The sequence below is a fragment of the Ochotona princeps genome, chromosome 27 (assembly GCF_030435755.1).
Source record: "Ochotona princeps isolate mOchPri1 chromosome 27, mOchPri1.hap1, whole genome shotgun sequence".
NCBI lineage: Eukaryota > Metazoa > Chordata > Mammalia > Lagomorpha > Ochotonidae > Ochotona > Ochotona princeps.
The window spans coordinates 11,537,578-11,553,593 of record NC_080858.1 but is presented as its reverse complement, the minus strand read 5'-3'; the positions used below and the strand labels follow the sequence as shown (position 1 = coordinate 11,553,593).

Genomic DNA, 16,016 nt, shown 5'->3' with positions numbered 1-16,016 from the left:
TGCAAAAGCCTTTCTTTCCAGGAATCTCCAGAAAGGAGTCCAACAGGCTCTGCGGCCTGCAGACACTACAGGCTCTGTTGACACCTTATCCCAGAGACCACAGCTGCGTGCAGACAGATGAAGTAACTTAGGTTGGCTCGGGCATCACAGGCCAGAGGACATGGATAAAAACATCACCAAGAATTCCTACTAGAAAAAAGTCTTCAGCAGGTGAAAAAAAAATTAAAAACATGATGCCAGTATGGTGGCTTAGGAAGCTAAGCCTCCACCTGTAACCTCTAAGGGCACCAATTCAAGCTCCAGCTGCTCCACTTTTAATCCAGCTCCCTGCTAATGCACCTAGGAAAGCAATGGAGGCTGGCACAAGTTCCTGGGCCACTGCACCCATGTTGGAAATCCAGAAGAAGCCCCTGGTTCTTTTGTTTCAGCCTGGCCCAGCCACCTCTCTCTTCCCCTCTCTAACTCTTCCTTGCAAATAAATGAATTGATAAATCTTTAACAAACTTAAAAATAAAAGAGCAACAGGTGTGCAGCACAATACAGAGGCAGAGAAAGCTGACTGCCAAACCTGACACCTGCGTAGATGGAGATGGAGGCATAGGTGTGGAGACAGCAGACGCCCATACGGAAAGACAAGCTTCTAAAAGTACTGCCTTGAAAGTGCCTGTAGGACACTTGCATGAGCTAACGTCTTTTAGAAAAAGCAAATTTTTCATGGGCATAGGATAAAGATGCACATGTTTGAAACACAAGGTTAAAACATAAATTTGACTAGAATCCGGGTGTGTCCAGATGTGCCGCAGGAAACCCAGTACCATTCTTAATCAGAGAAATTCTTTAGCAAAAAAAATCAGCGACGTCTCTTGTTCATTTTATACATCTGTAGACGCCATCACGCAAGTAAACTTCGACGGTAGCTGTTGGGCTCTGGCCTGGGATCACCTTAGGGGTACCTACCTGCTCGGCCTACAGCACCCGGGCGAGGCGGCCTGGAACTACAACTCCCGGCGTGCCCCGCGTGGGGGTGAGGCAGGGGGCGGGGCGCGGAGCCGCCGCCGGCGCGAGCGGCCGGGCGGGGATCGGGCGGCGCCGAGCTGAGGTGGCGGGGGACGAGCTCCCGGATGTGGAGAAGCTGGGGAGAAGGCGTGGGAGGAAGATGGACTCGGTGGAGAAGGGGGCCGCCACCTCCGTCTCCAATCCGCGGGGGCGGCCGTCCCGGGGCCGGCCGCCGAAGCTGCAGCGCAACTCCCGGGGCGGCCAGGGCCGAGGGGTGGAGAAGCCCCCGCACCTGGCGGCCCTAGTGCTGGCCCGGGGCGGCAGCAAAGGCATCCCCCTGAAGAACATTAAGCACCTGGCGGGGGTCCCGCTCATTGGCTGGGTCCTGCGTGCAGCCCTGGACTCGGGGGTCTTCCAGAGGTGCGCATGTGCGAGAGTGGGCGGCGCGGCCTGGGCGGGGGTCGGGAGAGAGCCAGCCGGGCTGCTGCAGGAGCTGGGGGAGCTCCCGGGGCCGGGGTGCACCTGCCCGGGGCTGTGGGGGGACGGCGATCGCCTCTGCAAGGGGGTGCCCGGGGCCGCGGAAGGACTCGGGCTGCTTCCTGGTTCGGCAGCCGCTCCGAGTCCTGGCCGGAGACAGTTCTGGTCTGCGCCCTTGAGCGTTTGGTCCCTAAAAGGGAATCGAATTGCCGTGCCCACCTGTCACCTGGAGGCCAGCCCTTACCGACAGGCCTCGGAGCTGGCCTCGCCACTGCTCGGGATGGGGGCTGGTGGATGAGCGAGCTCGCGGGTTCATGAATGGAGTCCGTTGACGGGGCTTCCTAGTTTAAACTCAGCTTGGAGATCTTTTCCTCATCCTCTGAGAAACAGACTCCAGCTGCTTGCCTGTGAGTCAGCAAATCTGAAAGCTCGCTGTGTGTGTGTGTGTGTGTGTGTGTGTGTGTGTGTGTCCTCACACAGGTGGGGGACTGCGGGGTGGCTGAGCTGTGGTACACATCCTACCCTTTTAACTGTCCGCCCCAAGGGCTGTATGCACAGCGCCACATTTAGAGACACTGCCCAGTATGCCAGCTTGGTTGGGAGTTAGCAGCTGATGTCATTCATGGAAGAGGGGGAGAGAAAATTCTTTGGGGATGCATTAAACAACACAGAGTTACCCCAGCCTCGTGGCACGCAAAATGTGCCTGTTTCTGTAGAAATTGATGTTTTGATCTTTCAAGAGATGGCTGTTGATGAGACGTGCCGATTACCCATGCTCATATACAAGTAAATGATGTCTATTGCAAATGGTTTTATTTGACAAAGAAAATGCCAAATATATACACCTATATGCATCTATAAATTAGCACATTTTCTGGGTGTTTTAACCTGAAGTTAGGGTGGATAGGCAAAGAGGAGCTGGTGCCCACAAGATAACACTCCTGTGACAGGAAGTGTGCTGAGGAGAGATAGGGAAGGACTTGGGGGTTGGTTATTCAGCAAACATTTGCAGAGCCCGAATCTCCGCTGTACACATCGGAGGGCACATCGAGATGAATGGGACAGGATTCTGGTCCTTGTGTTTGGGTATTTTCACCATCTTGGACTAGGGAAAGACTAAGAACACAAAGAATAAGAGAAGTGGGTGCGTCCAGGCCACAGTAATGGAGTAAAACCCTGTGTTTGTTAAATGAACTAGAGATCAAGGTCGGATTCATAGTACAGGGAGAACAAAAGTCTCATTGACAACTCTTGGGTTGCTTTGGAATGTCTGGTGACACCTGTCAGCCTGGCGTAACCAGAAGGGGTAGGGCTTCTACCAGATGCAGTCACATTCAAAGAAGAAACTTGATGTTTGCGTTCAGCAAATACTTGTTGACTTACCTGTCTGCTGTGTGATAGGCCTGGCTTTGAGCCCTGGACCAGAGGTCAGAGTTGTAGCCATTGGGTCAGTCCCCATCCTTAGCGAGCTTGCACTGCAATAGAGACATGAAGTATACAAAACATATATATACAAAACTGAAGCAATATGAGTGTTTTTAAGAAGCATACGGTGAGCTAAGAAGCTTCAGTCGGGCTCCGGGTAGGCTGAGTAGTCGCCAAGCATTTGGCCATCCTCAGAGCTGCAGTTCTGCACTGAAGCTGAGCCACTTGAGCACACTGCGGCCTGGTTCCCAGCTGCTCCGGGCCTCGCTCTTAGGATGAGCCCAGCCCTCCTGCACGCACCTGTTCCAGGAGGCCCAGTTCTATCACCAGAACATGTGGTTTATGCCCAGATAAGCCTGGGACATGGACGTGGCCCCTGAACCTCCCCCTGTAGCGGTCCCTTTAGAGAGCTTTCACTGCCCTTTGAGATGCCAGTTGACCAGCCTGAGGTGTTTGCTTAAGCATCTAAGAGTCCTCTTACACTGCCTCCTCCCCAGTCCCATGGGAAGATGGGGGCCTAATTTTGGTTCTTGTTTGAACTTGAAGGATTGCCCTGACCTGAGGTTGCCTTTCTTCCAGAAAAGCACCAGTTGTTAATACAGGTGGCCAATCACAGGGACTCATCAGCTCTTAGAAAGTCTTTTAGTTTCTGGAACTTTCGAATCCAGCCCACACTGCGATCTTCCTGCAGTGGTTGCAGGGTACACCCTGCCAGTCCCACTTTAGTGTCTGGCTTTGTCCTTGACAGCATCCATCACAGCCTTCCAGCTGAGGTCTAGTCAGAAAAAGCCATTCTCAGAGCTGTAGCAGAAGTCCCACTTCCCTGCCTTGGGTTCCAGACTTGTCCTTGAACTAGTCACTGTGGCGCTGATGCTTATAATGGTACACTTAGCCACAGCTGCCACTCGGAGCTCCCCCAAGCCCCCGCTCCCCGCCCCAGCCCCACACAGTGGAAAATGGGTTGTTTCATCAAGAGGGAAATTGGTGTCCCACTCTCAAAAGTGAGAGGAAATAGATTCTGGGACTCAAAATCCAACAGACATTAGGGATTTTTCTGCAAATGATTGGAAATATGTATGGGTACGTTCATTTCTCATTTTTAATGATTGAGACTCACCTTTACAAAACTGTTCAGAAGGATTCTATGGTCAGCCTTCCCTAAGTGACACTGTCGTGAGAGTGTGCGGTTGTATCCTGCTGCCCGCTCATGGCTGCTTGCTGTCTGGCGTTCTCTCCAGGAACCTGGAGTGTAGCTCAGGAGGTGAGAGACCAGCCTCGCCTCAGTCGGGCTTTGTTCCTTTGCAGTGTGAAGTGTGGCATTGCAGAGCCCAGAGTCAGGCTGACATGTCAGCTCTGCCATGGGTTGACTGCATTCGTGACTGAATCACTTCCCCTCAATTCACTCTCCACTTCTGGAAACACACTTGTGTCTACCTGCTAGGCTTGCTCACAGGATTAAGTGAGACAGTGTGTGTTCTGCCCTTCAGATGGTACCTGGCACTTTGTAGGGTAGTCCTTCCTTGTGTTGGAGGGTTTTTTGTTTTTTTTTTTTTTTTTACAATTTTCAAGTCTTCCTTGGGCCGCAATAGTTTGATGGCAAAACAGCCATCTGGAAAATTCTTCCCATCACCGGCTTTCTTTGACATGGCAGAGTTCATAGAAATATGTCTTGATCCTGTTTTAGTAGTCAGTGGACTTTTTTTTCCCCTCTAAATGCTGCATAGTAAATGTTTTAGACTTTGCAGACCACGTGATCTCCGTCACAACCCCTCAGCTCTGCAGGGTTATGTTGTCAAAGTGGCCGCAGCAGTGCGTAAATGAAGAAGTGTGGCTGTATTATGGAAGAGGCTGAGATGAGGACCAGGTGGGCCTGGGGTACCACACACCACGTAAAAATCTTGTGGATATATCCAGTGTAGAATAATTTTATTTATTTTTCAATGTAGAATAATTTCTAAAAATATTAGGTGCACACAGGCAGAAAGAGCTGCTGTCTGCTGTTTACTCCCCCAAATGTTTGCAATGGCCAAGGCTGGCCCAGCTGAAGCCAGGATCCAGGAACTCAACCCAGGGCTTGCACACAGGTAAACGAGCCGGGAGCACCACCTCTCTGGGTACTAGAGCCCGTTGTGCGCCTCCTGGTGTTGGCTCAGCCTTACTGCAGCAGTGCTTTGAAGTGTTCTTGCCATGTGGAATCCTCTCCTCTTTTCAGAAAATACCTATCTCAGGAAGGAAATGAAGAAAATTGCAGCTATGCGATTCGTGTTTCCAGGTTAAAATACCTTGAGGAGTGTTTAGTTTGTTTAAACTTAGGACCTGACTTAATTGAGGCATATTTTTCTGGCCTCCACAGAATCAAAACTAACAATACTTTGCTTGATAGCTAAGATAGCTAATATTCAAGCAAAAAAAATCATTTTCAATTAGTGAAGAATTTTTGCAAGGGCTGACCTTGTAAGAACTTGATTTTCCACAGTGGTTCAGAGTTTTGAAGTGGACTTCCAAACAGATTGATTTTTAAGATCTTGCATAATGTACTTGTCAAAAGCAAATTCTCATTATTTCTGGAGCATGTGTTTATCATTAATGAAAGGTCTGTGCTGCTGCTACCCCTAGCAGGGCAGTTTGTGATATGAAATAACCATCATGGTCACCCCCGTTGGCATTCCTGTTCCTCCTGTCAGATGGCATATGACTTCAGTTGGGAACGAAGCCATGGGTGTTCGACTTTGACATTCACTCCACCTGATTGGTAATCTTATTAAGCTTGTGTGTTCACTTGCTCATTCTTTTTCTTCTGTCCATCTCATCGGATTTCTCCCAAACCGAAAGAAAATGATCCATTCAGTGTAGTCCCTTGAACTGGCTTGCTCACTGTAGTGACGTTTGACAACCAGCGTGCTGGTTGCATATTTTTGTATCCATAGTGCCCCGGCCTTGCCTGATCCAGACCAATCAGACATTCGGACCTTTCAGGATCTCAAGGCAGCACTTTGGGTTTACTTCTGGCTCATTCGGTGTGAGGATTAAAAGAGATAATGTACAAGTTCTTTTATTACCATTCTCATTGTGCTATTTTTAATTGCTGGCATTTATTAAATATTTGTGCTGTGGTGAGCAGTTCATATTTAGTCCAGGTAATAACTGTGAGGTGCCCAGGAGTATCACCTCCTAAATAGTAGTGAAAGTGGAGGCTCACGGGGATTGTGAATTTCTCCGGGCAGTAGGTGTTGGAGTGGGTTTTGAGCTTCTTCCCTCAGAGCCCATTCTCTAACTAGTCCCAGCTTCACACATTTGTTCTACAGGTACAGCTTGTGTACCTTGTTTAGAGCAGACACCATAAACATTCTTTGTGAAAAGGAAGGCATACTAAGCACGGTCATTTTGTTGGCTCCTCACCTTTCTTGCTGTGATGCTTATCAAGGGAACTACATTGCTGCTTTGGCCTCCATCCCTTGTCCAAAGGCCAAGAGTTTCTCAAGAAAATGGACTGCGTTGTAGGCACAGCTGCATCCTCGGATAGGAAGTAGTGCTTGGGACAGAATCGGCACTGAGTGACCCAATGAATAAAATCAAAGAGGATGAAAGAAAATCAGACCTCTTCCAGAACTTTTTTTTAAACTGACCTGTCTAAAACACTTCCCAAAGAGGAGTGAACCCTCTGATGCTGAATTTTTATTGCAGTAAAGATGGACACTATTTTAGTGGTTTGCTTGAGTTAACGGGTGGGTTAGATGTGGAAGACCCGTATCTTTTGCTCTGACTCATTGCTTTTTACCGTATGTTCATCATCATGTCACTTCTCTGTTGTTACATGCTCTGAGTTTCCATTGTTTTCCATAGCATTGACCATAACATTTCCCCAGTGAAACATATGTTAAAACTCTGTCAGATTTCAACATGGAAGCAGACAGGGGCTGCCATGTTCCGCCTTGCATTGTGGCCTGAGTAGAGAGCCAAAGACTCCTGACCTCTAGCCCACACACCATCTTGTTGTCCAGACACCCTTAAATCATTGCGTTGTCATTACTGACTTTATCCCTTGATTTAAATCTTCTGACAAGTATTAATACATGCAATTCAGATGTCAGAAAATTTTCTCTAGTTTCTTTTCACCTCCACAAAGGAGCACAGACAAACAAAACATTCAGTTCTTCTTGCCCTCAGTAGATGTTGACTGAGTGGGATTCATAAAGAGATCATGAGTCATTAAAACATCTTTGCATAATATCACTATTGGAGCATTATGGACAGGGGAATGTTCACATCTGTTTGTGGCAGTAGGAATTTGTGGAAGTTCAGCAGACAAAAATGTCAACAGAGACAGTCTCTTTCCCCAACAGCATTTTGCTCTTTGTCATCGTGTGAAGTTTAAATGGGCAGCTGTGTAAGGTGTGATTCGTCCTGTGCTGAGTCAGACTCTCCAGAGCCAGTCAGGCTGTGTACTTACTGCAGGTCTGTTAACAGTGGCCGTCACCCTGTGATTCTTTATTGGAACGTCTGTATTCCCGTTGTCCGTTGCTTATAAAAAGAGGTGGATCATCACAGTAAGTTCAGACCTGTGCACCTTTGCTCCCTCCCAAGCTTGAAGCTTTTAGCTCTAGAGTTTGGTCAAGGCAAGTCTATTTTTTTATTTTGTAACAAGCGTATTAAAGTACTGGATTCAAAGTTTTGGATTTGGGAAGTAAGCAGCAGGAGCTTCCTGATGGTCCTTTAGGCTTGACTTCTAATGCAGTTTTTCTTAATATAGCAATAATTTTAAAAACACCAAGTATCTTTTTTGTAGCTTCAAAAAACTTTCTAGCACTACATAAATAATAATTATGTAGATAACTATACGATACATTAAATATATGTAAGAAATATATCTAGGGCTGCATTTTTATTCAGACATTATATAAAATTTATCTCAACTTGGTATAAGGCTGTGGATCTTGGGCATATTATCAGTGGTACAAAAACCCTTCTAACAAGGAAACTACAGAACCTCCCTCTCTATCGTTAGTAGCTTCTTGTAGTGATTTGACTGTTCATTTCTTCTTTTCCCAACAGTGTATGGGTTTCAACAGACCACGATGAAATCGAGAATGTGGCCAAGCAGTTTGGTGCCCAAGTGCATCGAAGAAGCTCCGAAACCTCCAAAGACAGCTCTACCTCACTAGATGCCATTGTAGAATTTCTTAGTTACCACAATGGTATGATTTTGATGAATAGCTCCTCTAAAGTCTTATGCTATTTCCAGCTTGCGTCTCATCTCACAAAGCTCGCTTTCACACCTGAAGACCCGACTATGGCTGGCAAGGAACTTCATTTTGCTGTCTTTTTTATTTCTTTTGTCTTATTCAGAGGTTGACATTGTTGGAAACATTCAAGCTACATCTCCATGTTTACACCCCACTGATCTTCAAAAAGTGGCAGAGATGATTCGAGAAAAAGGATACGACTCCGTCTTCTCTGTCGTGAGGCGCCACCAGTTCCGATGGAGTGAGATTCAGAAAGGAGGTAAACTGTTGGTGCTCATGTGAGCTCCTTTATTGGTATGTAAATACTCTTTAGGGGTTAGCAGAGTGGAAAGGATTGAGAACATTCAATTCATAACAGCAGAAGGCAGTGGCATTTATAATTTGTTCTGAATCCTGTGATTGACGCGGGACAGTGAGACCACACCCGCTCTGCTTTATTCTTGACAAAGCAACTTTCTCATCCTCTCTCTGCTTGCCCTTTGAGGCGGAGGGCTAAAGAAATCAGAGGAAATTATTTAAAGATGGATGAAAAGGTTTTTGTAGATCAAACAGGTTGTGTTTGTTCTGGGCTTGTTTGATAAACTTGCTGCATGGCATGTGAGAAGACATCCACTGGGGAGTTCCCGAGAACCTCAAAAGGGAAACTCTCGAGTCACTTCCCCCAGCTTGTCACCCCACATATCCAGCAGAAGGGTTCCGTGAGGTGAGCAGGAGCCTGATTTCTAAGCCAGGTAAACTTGCACAGTACATACTAAAGACTAGATCACTCACTGATAGATAACATGTAAGGTACTTGGGAAGAGTGGTTTCTGACGTGTGTGACTTACACACCGAGGCAGGTGCACGTGCTCCCGGAGGAGGGGTAAAGAGGCAACCCGAGAGCCAAAAGGATGGAGAGACTGCCGTGATTTCTTGTTCCAGTCTGGAAAATATAATTGTTATCAGCACCAATAAAATATCAATGAAGGTATTATGCATAGATGTCATTCGGTAAACTTGTTCTGAATGTTTTCACCAAATCTCAGAAATAAAATGTAGGAGAGGTCTATTAAATCTTAAAAACTTTTGCTTTCCCATTTTTGACCAGTGCAGAGACAGAGCTTCCATCTACTGGCTCACTCCTTAGATTATATCCAGTTTGATTCAGTGCCTTCTTGCAGATGCTGTTTTACTAAGCAGTAATGTGGATTTGAGATGTTTTTTCACAGAACTCATTCTCTATTGAAATCCTGCCATCTTTCTATTTTTGAATCGCTTCCTCTAATTTAACATATTTATGATAGCTGTTGGAAAGTCCCTGATTGTAAATTTTGACATCCGATCCATTTGTGTGTATTCCTAGGACTGTCTCTTGATTCTGAATCACATATTTGTGCTTTTCCCTAAGCCTCCTACTTGATCGCATGCCTGACATAAAGCCTGGAGCCTGTGTTTTCATTAAAGAGAACAATACATTTTTTCTGTTCGGCAGATAGGATGAGGAGCTAATTACTTTTTAATTTAAGATTTATTTGATTTATATGAATGACAGTGTTACAAAGAGAAAGAAAGAGAAACAGGTATCTTCATGTGTTGTTCGCTCTCCAGATGGCCACCACAGCCAAAGCTGGGCCAGGCTGCAGCCCGAAGCTAGGCCGCATCCTGGTCTCCCACGTGGTGCAAGGGCCTGTCGTCCTCCCAGGTGCATTAGTAGGGAGCTGGCACCTTGTGGGATGCTAGCATTGCAAACGGCAACTTAATACAGTATGCCACAGTGCTATAGGGGCTAATCACTTTGATCCAATTGGGATTTGGACTGGACTGAATCTTTCATTTCTGTTGACCTGCTAGTGTAGGTATCTGCAGATATAACTCCTAGCTGTTGTTGACACTCACCCAGGCCACCCCTGTTAGCACATTAACTAAAGGATCTCACCCTGGCTTTTAGCCTGTCCCTGGCTGACAATACTGAGGCACACTCAGTGGAAAACCTGTAGTGGTATCATTGGATGGGAAGAACTAGCTCTGCTCTGTGTTTGGGATTCCTGTATGTGACAATCTGTGACGCAAGTCCATGAGGCCATTAAAAGCTCTGCTTTCTCCTCTCACCAGCAGAACCCCGCTGCCTGTGACATGCTTGGGCTTTGTCTCACCCCGCAGAAGGCAGCCGCTGATTCGGGAAGGACTGGCCCCTGTCCTTCCTTCTCTTGGGCTGTTCATTCCCGGCTCCACCGCTAGATTGCACTCTGCAGCGGAGGGGAGGGAGTTGTGTTCCCTGAGGTCTCCCCAGTGCCTGCGAACTGTGCTACTGCAGCTGTTTCCTCCCAGCCTGTCTCAAACACCAGGTGGGATGAAACAGAATGCCTTGGTAAGGGACAGAAGTAGAGACCAGTGATAAACAGAAGAGAGGGAAGGTTCTGTAGAGTGACTAGCTATTAAAGTCACATCCACTCATAAACCAATGGCAGCAGCGTCGTTTATTACATCACGTTATGCTCATTTATGTCGATAGTTCTGGGCTTTCACTACCAAACATAATAAGTAAATAGTGTTATGATTATATTTTATGTATTTTCAAATTACTGGTAAGAACGTATAATTAATTAGCATATCCATAAAGCTGCAATAATTGAGTGGGGAAAATATAGTTTTCTGTAAGAATTCTATGAAACCCAAGGAGACAACACACATTTATATAGACACATTGAGAAGTAGATTGGAGGGTTCAGATATCGAATATGTTCAGTTGTTTTGAAAGTACTTTAAAGTTACCTTTACATATGCATAAAACATTAATATAATTTGCACCTTAACTATTCTAAATTCCTTCATAAAATAATTTTGTTATCAACTCTTGGAAAGCAAAGGTATAATATCAAAATTATTAGAAAATTTTGTTTCCTTAAAGTAGATTCTAGTTATCTAAATATGGAAATGTTCTACATTCTGAACTCACTGTTGAAAGATATAATTGACTTGGGAGACGCAGAGAGAGCGAGCTCCCATCAGCTGGTCCACTCCCCGAATGCCCACACTGGCCAGCACTGGGCCAGGCGTGCCAGGAGCCCAGGTCTCGTTCTCCAGATTCCCAGATGGGTGTCAGGGAGCACCACCTGCTGTCCCCAGAGTGCACACTGGAGGAAGCTGGGAGCAGTGCCAGCCTGAACCCAGGCACTGTCGTGTAGCGGCTGGCATCGTAGCCACTAGGCCAGACACATCCACCCCCGAGTTCATTCTGACTGCTTTAGTAAAACATCCTAAACGAACATTCTCTGCTCGAATCAGTGTGGACTCATAGAGACTTTTTGCTTTCAGTTCGTGATGTGACAGAGCCTCTAAATTTGAATCCAGCTAAACGGCCTCGTCGACAAGACTGGGATGGAGAATTATATGAAAATGGCTCATTTTATTTTGCTAAAAGACATTTGATAGAGATGGGCTACTTACAGGTTTGTGCCTTCATTTTGCAAAATCCTTTCAAATCTTTTTGTGTGTATACTTTGAGTTCCAGGGAAGAAGGTTTAGTTACTGCTGTTAACTTGTTTAATACTTAGCAGGTAGCAAGGACCCTCTGCAATGCTTTACAATAGGTTATCTCATGTCATCTACTTAGCTGCTGAATCAAGTGTACACTCCTATCTCGGGCTTACAAGGAAACGTCAACACTGAGAGATGACATCCTTGGCTCAAGGCAAAAACAGCTAGTAAATGATATTAGACTTGGCATCAAGTCCTTATTGCTCAAAAAAAAGCATACAGAAAAGAAAGAAAACCTCCACATTCAGTAGCAAAAATTTTGATGTGACTCATGCTCCAAAGAACAGACAAAAATGTTTTCCTAGTCTTCAAGGCAGTGTGTCAGCCAAGAGCCGACTGGCTGGGTAGTCAAGGCAGCACTGGCTTGGCTGCTACAGATGCAGCTCTGCCCTGTAGAGGGCGCTGTGGTCTAACGCTGTCCTAAAGTTTGGAGGAAAGTGGCATTGCCAGTAAAACTGGCTGTGAAGAGACTGACCCTTCTGAAAAAATGTTTTTCAGCAACTGATCAGGCCTTTCAAACCTTGACTCTGCCTGTGCCCAGCTCTGGCCTGAACCACGGCAGTCCACTCTCATTTAGAGCTCGGGGAATCTGAGGTGATCTGTGCGACAGAGGCTGCGGCTGTTGCTCCCTCCTGTCTTGCTTGTTAGCTGCACACTGAAAACGTGTCTACTGTTTGTGGACTATGATGGGACAGACCTGGAGAAAAGAAGGGCAGTATAAAAGACTGGCAGAACAGTCCTTTGTAGTCAGACTACTAGAGGGTGGGTGTTATTTCTGCCTTTCTTTTCAGTCTGAAAATAAAAATTTACTTGAAGAAAAATAGGCGTCTACACTGTATAGCTATAATTTGAAAAACTGTTGAGGTTTTTTGATGTGTGTGAGCTTTCTGTTAAATAATTGCTTGTTGTAAGTCAGGTATTTTATTGGGAGATTCAGTTCTCTTAAGCTGTAGAAATGAATTCATTGTTCTGTTTTTGATGTCTGAATGCACGTTGCAGTGGCACTCACGCATGGCATTTGTACCATCTTTAGGGTGGAAAAATGGCATACTACGAAATGCGAGCTGAGCATAGTGTGGATATTGATGTGGATATTGATTGGCCTATTGCAGAGCAAAGAGTGTTAAGGTAAAGAAAGAGAAGACTCGGAGGACTTGCACCAGAGCCCAGCATCATTTTTAGCCACTTGTGTTTAATTGTCCTTCTGACTTCTGGTATTCCGAATGTCTTAGGCTCCCTCTAATTAGTTGCTCATGTAGGGAATGTATGGGTAGAAGATACATCTTCAGGTGGCTTCTTCAGCACACTGAGCGACAGATGGTCCAATCTGAAGCCACACTGAGTGGGATTCTGGCACTAGGTTGAAGTGGATGTAAATTTGAAGAGTGAGGCTTGAAAGAACTGCACAGAGAATACGTGAGTGAGTTCACCGGAATGAATGAATGGTTTATGTTGCACGTGTGCTCACAGTTTTGTTTTAATTTCTTTTAGATTTGGCTATTTTGGCAAAGAGAAGCTGAAGGAGATTAAACTTCTGGTTTGCAATATTGATGGGTGTCTCACTAATGGCCACATTTATGTATCAGGAGATCAAAAAGAAATAATATCCTATGATGTAAAAGATGCCATTGGGATAAGTTTGCTAAAGAAAAGTGGTATCGAGGTATGTGCTGACTAAATAAAGCCACATTTTAAAGACTGATTCGGGTCAAGAATATGCAAGGAATTAAGAAACTTATTAGCTTCTGTGAATCCCTAAATTATAGCTTGTATATCCCTAGAGAATCACTGTGTGACCTAGGTAGGTGAGTAAATTCAGGAATGTGTCAGATAGAAAGTGATGTTTCTGACCATTCAGTAAGTCAAACACAATGCTCTTAAATAAAAGCTATCTAGTATCTCTTACACTGTCTTGCACCAAGCCTTTCCATTGCAGAAAACAATTTCTCCTTTACTGAATGAATAGAAATAAATCCAGCTTTGTCTTAAAGCATCATCACGCTGAAATGGCAGTCAGTTTTTACTGAGTTTGTCCTTTAGAAGAGCAATACTACTCATTTGTGACTTGGATTATTTATAGGGCTTTATTTGGTTATGAAAGATTTCTTTAATTTTTTTGTCCTTCTAGGTGAGGCTCATTTCAGAGCGGGCCTGTTCGAAGCAGACACTGTCATCTTTAAAACTGGATTGCAAAATGGAAGTGAGCGTTTCCGACAAGCTGGCAGTGGTGGACGAGTGGCGCAGAGAAATGGGCCTGTGCTGGAAGGAAGTGGCCTATCTCGGTCTGTGTCTTTTCACGCTGTCCCAGGGAGATCAGTCAGGGCTTTCCTACTCTTTCTTCCTTTTCCCCTTTCTCCCTCCTTCCTTCTCTTTCTTTCCATAGATAAATAAGACAGAAAATCCCCCTAAATTGGCATAAGTCTGGAGAAATGGGAACTCCCTCGGCTGACCAAAGTATTAAACTGGGCCAGCCTTTCTGGGGGGTGAGCGTGGTGGGCAGCACCAGGTGTGGTCCAGAGAGCGGTGACCATGGGCGGCCCCGGTCTGCTTGGGGGGCTTCCTCGTCGGTGAGCTGGGCAGTCAGGAATGCCCACACAGCGTCTTCAGGGAATTCGGGGCAACCTTGCGTTGTGAAAAACCCTGCATGCATTTCAATTTGTTTTTTGTTTTGTTTCATTTTTTGGGAACAAAATAATGTTTTTGTTCCAAATAATCTTTTCATTGCATTTTCCAGGAGCTTTCTGAAGCAAACTCCCCTCTTGCCATGGGCTAGTATAGAGATTACTAAAATAATCTGGGTAAAGCCGAGTTTCTAGCTACTCAGGAAAAGTCAACTTGAGCAGGCGGTTTTGAGACCATGGAAGGCATGCATATGGGTATGAAGTAATTAGATGGCAGTGAGGAATTATTGTTGATTTTGTGCATTAGATGCTATTGTGTCCTTCTAAAACTACACATTCACCAAAGATAAATGCTAAAGATTAGTCTTTGTGTAAACTGTCATGTCTTGCAATTAACTCCTCTCCCTCTCTTATGGAAAATGAAAGAAAGGGAATACAAATGAACAGACAAGTAATCTAAAATGTTGATAACTATTCAGATGAACTTGAGGTTTTTGCATGTTTGAAATTTACCTTAATAAAGCATTTCAATAATTTGTAGCTCATGTACAGAATTTCTAATTACAGTTATTGATAATTCTAAGCAAAAAGTATTAGCATCCAAAATTATATTCCATTCTTCCTTTCCAGCTGCTAAGAGTTTCATTTCAGTTCCTTAGGAAAAAAAACAAAAACCCTAGGTTATTATTTTTAAAATATTTTGGCTTTGCTTGTTCCAGTCTTGGGTTTCTTCTGTGCAGTGACTTCAGTGTTAACTCGGGTTACCAGGGTTAGTCGCCTTGGCATGTTGAGATGTTAACTCAGGTTACCAGGTTAGTCACGCGCTCTGTGCGAGGTGGCTGGCGTTCTCTTCACCTCCTGAGATGCTCAGCCAGGTGTTTTCTGTCCCACCAGGCAACGAAGTGTCCGACGAGGAGTGCCTGAAGCGGGCCGGCCTGAGCGCTGTGCCCGCCGACGCCTGCTCCGCTGCCCAGAAGACCGTCGGCTACATTTGCAAATGCAACGGTGGCCGGGGCGCCATCCGAGAGTTTGCAGAGCACATTTTCTTACTGATGGAAAAGGTGACTAATTCATGCCAAAAATAGAAAATAGTGTCATGTGGGGAAAGAAAGAATGCAGCCTCCGACGGCTACTTTGCTTTTCTTTTTAAGTGCAAGTCCCATGTGGTCATGTTGCAGAGGGTGTGAGTTGATTTGTTGATCTCTCTCACGATCTTTTAAAAGCAGATTCTTCTTAAATTATCATTCCAAAAACCTGTGAAATAACTGTGCTCTCCTTTTCTCTTTACGCAAGATGATTCGGTATTTAGAGACTGATTATAATCTTTCTCAGATTTTTAGTAAACGTAAGAACATCACCAAAATTGACTTTGTATTGTACCCTGTAATACTGTGTTTGTGTGCTTTCAATAATGCTGGAATTTTATTTATTGGGGGACAGTGTCCAGTAAGACATGTCCTCCTATTAATTAATAAAATCACATTTCACAAACTTGATGAATGCCCCATGGCTATTATTGAATTTTATCAAGCATTTGCTTTTTTCTTTTAAATATTGACCATGTGATTTCAGTGAGAAGCAAACCGCTGGGTGTCAAGTGTAAATTACGTGCGTAGTACGTGTACATAAAAATATCCAATACGTTTACCTACAGCAAAGGTCATCAATTTGAAGGAAGTGGAGTGAACTGTTCACAGTTACCTCTGAGATCACAGGTGATTCTACGCCCTGTTCTGCA

General features: G+C 45.1%; 1 protein-coding gene across 1 annotated transcript; it reads left to right on the top strand.

Annotated features, from left to right (window-relative positions):
* The first annotated feature begins 1,081 nt into the window (after positions 1–1,081).
* CMAS (cytidine monophosphate N-acetylneuraminic acid synthetase) lies at positions 1,082–15,774 on the top strand. Its single transcript, XM_004592614.3, has 8 exons — positions 1,082–1,416; positions 7,951–8,093; positions 8,245–8,400; positions 11,436–11,569; positions 12,691–12,785; positions 13,149–13,320; positions 13,786–13,939; positions 15,173–15,774. The coding sequence occupies exons 1-8, from the start codon at positions 1,157–1,159 to the stop codon at positions 15,361–15,363; spliced, it is 1,305 nt and encodes a 434-aa protein (XP_004592671.2). The 5' UTR covers positions 1,082–1,156; the 3' UTR covers positions 15,364–15,774.
* Positions 15,775–16,016: the final 242 nt, after the last annotated feature.

Excerpts from the sequence above, each read along its gene's own strand:
- CMAS (XM_004592614.3), top strand. The coding sequence starts at position 1,157 with ATGGACTCGGTGGAGAAGGGGGCCGCCACCTCCGTCTCCAATCCGCGG. Across the intron at positions 11,570-12,690 it reads TAGAGATGGGCTACTTACAG|GGTGGAAAAATGGCATACTA; the intron begins GTTTGTGCCTTC and ends TACCATCTTTAG. Across the intron at positions 12,786-13,148 it reads GCAGAGCAAAGAGTGTTAAG|ATTTGGCTATTTTGGCAAAG; the intron begins GTAAAGAAAGAG and ends AATTTCTTTTAG.